The sequence below is a fragment of the Sinocyclocheilus anshuiensis genome, unplaced genomic scaffold (genome assembly GCF_001515605.1).
Source record: "Sinocyclocheilus anshuiensis isolate Anshui unplaced genomic scaffold, SAMN03320099.WGS_v1.1 scaffold1579, whole genome shotgun sequence".
Classification (NCBI taxonomy): Eukaryota; Metazoa; Chordata; class Actinopteri; order Cypriniformes; family Cyprinidae; genus Sinocyclocheilus; species Sinocyclocheilus anshuiensis.
In genome coordinates, this window is record NW_015549652.1 from 56,083 (window position 1) to 63,781 (window position 7,699).

The 7,699-nt window shown below is 35.6% G+C and overlaps 1 protein-coding gene across 1 annotated transcript in view; it reads left to right on the top strand.

Moving 5' to 3' along the window:
* The window catches only part of LOC107660248 (protein diaphanous homolog 3-like), a 273,308-nt gene that overhangs the window by 48,925 nt on the left and 216,684 nt on the right, over positions 1-7,699 (top strand). The window contains exons 3-5 of the mRNA XM_016449516.1: positions 1,585-1,659; positions 1,845-1,914; positions 7,369-7,505. Coding sequence (XP_016305002.1) covers positions 1,585-1,659; positions 1,845-1,914; positions 7,369-7,505 — 282 coding nt within the window. The remainder of the gene's footprint in view (positions 1-1,584; positions 1,660-1,844; positions 1,915-7,368; positions 7,506-7,699) is intronic.

Genomic DNA, 7,699 nt, shown 5'->3' on the forward strand with positions numbered 1-7,699 from the left:
AAAGTGTTAGACAGTGTTCTAGGTTATTACATGCGGAGGTTTAAGGTCCGATAATTAAGACCTCTGTTTTTTCAGAATTTAGCAGTAAGAAATTACTCGTCATCCAGTTTTTTATATCGACTATGCATTCCGCTATTTCGCCGGGCCGCGAAGAAATATAGAGCTGCATATCATCAGCATAACAGTGAAAGCTAACACCGTGTTTCCTGATGATATCTCCCAAGGGTAACATGTAAAGCGTGAAAAGTAACGGCCCTAGTACTGAGCCTTGAGGTTAGGGTTATGGAGTTACTGCACTTGTGATCGATATGATACCTCTTCATTCACTGCTACGAATTGATGGCGATCAGATAAGTACGATTTGAACCATGCTAATGCACTTCCACTAATGCCAACAAAGTTTTCTAGTCTATTCAAAAGAATGTTGTGGTCAATAGTGTCGAACGCAGCGCTAAGATCAATTACCTTTACCTGAGGGTAGATGGGTCTTAAATGACAAATTGTTGTATAGATGCTTACTTGCATGCATATATTATTTGAGTAGAAATTGTATTCAAAATGGCAGAAACAGCAAATACAGATGTACCCAGTGTTTAAATAATTTACAGCATAAAGACATTACAAGATCGTCATCAGCTCTTATATGCATTATATTTGAGTTATTATATTATATTGATTTTAGTTTTTAGTGTTACATTTATTTAGACACAATAGATTAGAAGTTTAAGATCTTTTAGAATTTTAATAGTATTGCTACTGTAAAAGTTATGTCAGGTCTGAACAAGGTTTTTCACCCTAAAATGGTTTTAATGTAATGCAAAAATATTTTTATTGGAATGTCTGCTTTCTCGGGCCGTGTCATTGCTGTTACATCCAAATAAAAGCTTATGTTTGCAGAAACATCTGTTACAAGCTGCAGTTGTAATTGAATGATCTCTGTAACCTGCTTCCTACACACAATGGGTTAATCGATTTGTTTATGCTTATTGAATTTCCTCATTATTAATCAATGCCTCACTCGACACGCTTCCCCTCTCATTATTGGAGAGTTAAATTTCCGCCGTGGCAATTCCCACAGACAATAGAGGCCGAATTAATAGAGATGTAGAATGCAAGATTGTGTCTGAATGGAATTAAAATAAACATCTTTGCTCCATTAGCAATGCCTTTCACTTTTAGCTCCAGGGGAGTGCTTAATTTGTTGAAAAAGGTGGAATCTACTGACGTTAAATGGGCTCTGACAAACTTCACTCTGATAAAGCTTATTGACTCTTATGGTTCGATCCTTGCATGTTATACAATGTGGTTTATTTAGATAATATAAAGTATGTACCTCTAGGGCCAATAGTGTAAACTGCTGGACCTGACTTAATGGATAGTTTACCCACAAATGAAAGTTCTGTCATAATTTACTCACCCTCAAGTTGATCCAAGCCTGTATGAATTACTTCTGCTGAACACAAAAGATATTTAGAAGAATGTTGGTAACCAAACAGTTGATGGGAGCAATTGACTTCTATAGTATTAAAAAATATGTTTTTTTGTTATCAGAATTACTAACATGTTTTTTTTTCTTGTTCTCAGCTGGGTGCAGAGTTTTGGCCATGAGGGTCTGGGCCTCCTGTTGGATACGCTGGAGAAGCTCCTCCTCAAAAAACAGTAAAACAAATTTCATTACCCACATTTCTTAAGCAAAGGCTTAGGTTTCAAACTAGTTGTGTGTTCTACCCTCAGCATGAGTCCTGAGGTCATAACAGTTTGTTAACTAAACTCTTTGAATCTTTTTTTTTGTCTTCTCGTAACCCACTGAGCTCTGCTTCACTTGTTCTTTTTTTTCCCCCCAGCCAAGAAAAGGTGGATAAGAAGAGTCAACACAAAGTCATTCAGTGCCTCAAAGCCTTTATGAACAACAAGGTAATAATGCAACTGAGCAGCGGGATCACTTTATAACTACCTTCCACTTGAGATAACTCTCATCTCATATTGGACAATTATCAGTTTTCAAAGGCCACATACAAACTGCACCTAAATATGGTTGTGATGACTCTTCAGAATGTGAGTCCCACCGTCTTCACTCCCGTTGTTGGTTGTTGCGTCACTGCTTATTTGCATAAAGTTAAACTTTTTGCAGCTATGAAAATGTTTCTTTTTTCGCTTGCATGTTTTCACCACCCTCTCAAAAGAATAACCATTTTTTTATAGTAATAGATTTTTGTGTTTGCTAAAATAATGTTACAATTATTCTCTTTACAAAAATATTAAAATATTTTGTCTTTACACAAAGAAAAATTACAACATTATATAGCTACAACGTAACACAACCCAACCCAACCCAACCCAATAAATTCATTATGCTGGAAAATAAGTCATTTTTGCTATTTTGACAACCTCATCTGACATCCAGCTAGATTATTTGCATTATATTGCATTATTTTACTGACCAGTAAGCAGAATTTTTCACAAAAATGCAGAATACATTACATATAACTAATGTTTAAGTTTGCAAGACATAAAAATGGATGTAAAGGATATACAAATGCAAGAATTTTAGTGACAATGTAGTGCTGGAATGGAAAGCCCAAAACTTTGCTGTTTGCATGTGGCCAAAGAAAAAATCATTTGTTAAAAGTTTACTGCTTATATTCTTTTTTTCATAGTAGAAGAATAAATAATGTGGGCTGTCATTCTATTTGAAACCTAAACAATTTATTGTTCATATTAGGGATGCAGAAATGAAAATTCTTGGCCTAAGCCGAAACCGAACAAAATTAAACACTGGGCCGAAGGCCGAATAGCGAACACGGTTTTTCGAGTTTTTTCCCCCATGTATTTTTGCCAATTTTTTTTTCACCATTGCATAAATTAAAAAGCCAAAATGTGCTTATTACCGTTTTGTCTTACTTTTCAAAGAAAAAAAATCAATTACAAAACAACAATTAAAAAATATTTAACACTGAACGTTTTTAACATTCTAGCAAACACTATACCAACAAAGCACAATTTAACTTAAAATGAATAAGTTAGTAAAATAATAATTTTTGGCCATCAGAGACCTCCTTCTTGAATCAGGCATGTATTTATTTAAACATTTTTTTACTGTACAATTAAAAGCAGCCTTGCTGAGAAGAGACTTCTTTTAAAACATTAGACAATATTACAGATCCTAATTTGAACACTATGTGTGAATGTTATAATAAATGTATTAAAACAGAGCTGTTGTAATGATTATTATCATTATTATTGTCTTTTTGTTTTATTTTACAGAACAACAGTAAAATTACAATACTAATATTTATGAATGTTGATAAGAGTTCTTGCTTTTTCTCAACTTTTATTTTGGCGGAAACGCGCAGGAAGACCTCAATGCTTATTTTTGTTGACAACAGCACCCCTTCCTCTTCTCATTGAAGACATGCGATGCAGTCCTAAACAGTCTCTCGCTGTCGGTGTTTGTAATGATTTTGCGTCTTTCTCCGACAGTTTAAATTCTTCCACACTGCTGACGTGTGTGCTGCATAATAGAGTGCGCGCCTCTCACTCTGCGCTGGTTGTTATTTGATCGCGTCATATCATTGTTCGGTACAATTTATTCGGTCTTTTCGCTTATTCGGCCGAACACCGAAAGAGCTTTTTTTGCTATTTTCAGCCGAATAATTTTGGTTGCCGAACATTCGGTGCATCCCTAGTTCATATATTAAGCGGAGATGATTGTTGTTCATCTAATGCAATCCCATTTAATCAACCCTGAATCCATTTAAGAGTTTTTATCTCTAGCAAATTTTTAAAAACCATATGATATAGGGGTTTTAATTTGATCTTTTGTACTATTGCAATTTATTACTCACCATGAAAATAGCGAAGGAAGATGGCATGGCATTAAAACAAGAACCAGCCAACCATCACATTTAATCAAATGTCACAAGTGACATAGAAGATGTAGAATAAAGAAACAAAAATAGAAAAAATGTGGTGTATTTATCTGCTGTGAATGTATTTCATGAGTTTCGGATGTACTTTTTTGAAATAGAAATCTCATCATCACCCTAAAGCACCACCTTCAAACAAGACTCATTCCAGTCGCTTTGGCGTCTCAGCTGACCCCTTAATCAGCTTCCGCGTTACATCTCCGCTAACTCACCCCGCTCCCGCTCCTCCCTGCTGGACACACGTACCTGCGGCAGCTTTCAAATGGTCTGGAGCGATAAGAGGAGAGCTTCAAATGAGGGGGGCTGCAGACAGCCACCACTCTGAACTTGGGAGGGGGTTACTCTGCACGGCCGAGGTGGAGAGGTCTGAGGGGGCTTTTGATGATTTGCACTCTCCTGTTAGAGAGATACGTTAGAAGTGGATCTCCAGTGGTGTCTCTGATGTTGTTGAGATAGCCCGGGGTTTGAGGAGTTACCTCCGCCTCGTGCAAACATACATACACTCGTGGTAGAGATAGAGATTAGTGGTGTTTTGATCCATGTTCATTCACTGGGTAGGTGGCAGATGTTAGATAGACATGTTGTCAGGTGTCAACATATCACATGGTGTTTGAGTGAAGTTAAACTGATCTTATCTAAGAAGCTGTTAGCAGTCATCTATCAGATCATCAATGGTATTTTCTAAAGTAAGCATAGGTATTACAGTACATTGCTATTCGAGATTTGAAAAAGAATAAAGTAGTTATGCATATAATGCGTAATTTTTTTTTTTCAGATTTTTTTTTGCATTTTGCATTTTGTATCAGTCAATATTGAATCATTATCCTAGATATTAGATATTTAATTGTGCATCCTCATGTACTCTACATTTATATTTTGATTTTTTTTTTAATCTTTGCCGTAATTTCATGCCTTTGTTACAGTAAATTTTTTAGTGTTTTATTTTTAGTTTATTTAGACAACATAGTATAAAATATCAGCTCTTTTTACCAATTATTTGCTTTGTTAGTATTGGCCAGAATATTAGAATTGTGGATCTCCTTTAAAAGCACCCTAAGTATTAAACATTTTAGGTAAAAAATGCAGTAGAAACAGTTATATTGTAAAATATTATTAGTTTAATAAAATAACTGTTTTCTAGTTTAATGTTAAAAAATTTAATTTATTCTCGTGATGCAAAGCTGAATTTTCAGCATCATTACTCCAATATTCAGTGTCACATGATCCTTCAGAAATCATTCTAATATACTGATTTGCTGCTCAACAAATTTGCCACTGTTGTATATATATTTTGTTGCAATGTAAAACTTTTTACTCTCATTTTTGACAATTTTGAATGCATCCTTGCTGGGGAAAAAATCCCTAGACCCTAACAGGGAGCTAAAAACTTTTTTTAATAAAAAGTTATTTTTTTGAACACTCATATTATTTTAGAACATATTTGCAGCCAAAAAGCAAAACCTTGGAAACCACCCACAGTGCCCTAGCAACATGGTTGTGAGTTTTGTACATTTTTTAACAGAAAATGTAAAAATCTAGTCATTATCTACAGTATGTAATGAGTTTTCTTTTCCTCAGGAGCTTCACAAGTTGACTTGTTTTTTTTTTCTTCTGTGACTGTATTCAATTGTCTCGTCATTGACTCTAATTGACATGCCATTTGTTTAAAATGGAAACAAAGCAATTAAGCGCATCAGTGCATTTTTCATTTGGAAATCTGTCATGGTCCTCCACTGAGGAATTATAAATGGGTTGAGGCCGTTGTTGTTTTCCTGAGGCCTGTTTCTGTAGGATCAAAGAAAAAAAAAACACTCACTGTATCTATTTCTGTGTAGTCATTGTGGGAATTAATTTGCTGGAGATCCCAGTTGTGTTTTCTGCAAGTTTCAAAATCTACTACACACACCCTAAAGGTCTGGTGTAATCCCAAGCACCCGACAGGTGCCGAGAGCCTTATTTACCCAGAGGCATGTCACAGCTCCAGACCTCTCACTTCAGCCCCGCAGCATCATGGGACGTAGTCCGCCCATGTTGCCTGCCAGCCAGGTGCTCCCGTTCAGCTGTCACCAACTCTTGCGGAATGAAGACAGAAAATGGCTCAAATATGTTTACATCCATTACTGCGCGTAAACACTGTGATAACGCGTTATCTCCCCTGTGCCTCTGAGGCAGAAATTGTTTTCATACCTAAGTTTGCATTAAAAAAAAAACACAGCAGAAACATCTGTTCTGAATGACAACAAGTCTGAAATATGGCAGTTGGAGCCATTAATTGGCATGAGTTATGAAGCAATTAACACAACTTGGTAAATTTGCTGTCCTAAAGCTTTTTAGTCAGAAATTAATTCAGTCAGGATGATTCATGTCTTGAAAATTGCTAAACTTGAGTCACAATTTATTTTGTGCTGTTGCAAGATGGCAGCCGATTTGGGTCTTCCAAATTTAGTCACATGATGTGACTATGATGTGTATTTTTTTAATTTCTAAATAATCAGATCATGTAAATTCAGAATTAGTCTAACCATTTTTCAACAATTAACAACTTTTTGTGAATAATTTCACGCCAAGTGAATCTTACATGTAAAGATTGACAGAGTAGAAAGATATTGTCTAAGTTACATCAGAGTGTTTTGAATTAATGAGAAATTTGTCCTGTGGTGTTGGCACTGCGGTTGTCATTAACCGAACCCCCGTGTTCAGACGTGGATATTCTCCCCTCTTTGACTCCTCGCTTCTCTCTGTGTCTCGATCTGCTTTTGTTGTTTCAGACCCCCAAGGCTTTTCTGTCCTGTGTCTGTGTTCTTCATTCACCTTTATGCTTTCTTTCTTTCCCTTTTTTTTTCACCCTCTCTCTCTCTCTCTTTCACACTACTATTAACATATCCCTGATTGCAGTTTTGTCATTACTTCAAGGACAGAGCAACAGGCAGCTACGTCATGTCCTTCTTTGGTTCCTCCACTTTTTGAAAGAGTCACCTCTAATTTACAACTAAAACTCTTCTCCATAATTACTACTTTGAATTTAATGTGTCTCTCAATATTTCCAATCCCTTGGAATGTATTTCCAATAACGTACCCTTTGGATTATTATTTGATTTATATATATATATTTTTAATTAAATAAAAGTAATAATTATTTTATTTTTAATTTATTGTTGAATGTTGTAAACTGTATAATAGTTTTTTTTTTTAAATTTTTGTTGAATATTGTGCAATAATAAGAAATTTTATTCGTGTCAAATGTTTTTTTGTGCATTCATTCTTCAATAATTGAATTCATTCTTCCACAATTCAATAGGTCATTATGTTCAAAGCAGATACAATGAATCAATCTTTTGCTGAGAATGCTGTAGTTTTAGCAGTGGTGCAGTGTCACCATGGAATGGCATCACAGGAAACACTGGGTTATGTATTACTTAACTTTTTTTCTGTCTGTCTGCAGTATGGACTGGAGCGGATCCTTGGAGAGGAGAAGAGTCTGGCACTGTTGGCCCAAGCCATTGACCCTGGTCAGCCGGCCATGATGACAGATGTGGTCAAACTGCTGTCTGCAATCTGCATTGTGGGAGAAGAAAATACGTAAGCCTCCCATCTAGCTTTTTCCAGCCTTTCAGTTGAAATCAGTTTGGTTATGATGCAATTATTGTTCTTTCTTATTTCAGCCTGATTTTATTATTTAATTCCCCTCAATTATATACTTTCTGTTGGAGTTTTATGCCCCTATTGTGATTTTTAACATTGACATCTTCAAATAGGGTATCAAATATGTATTT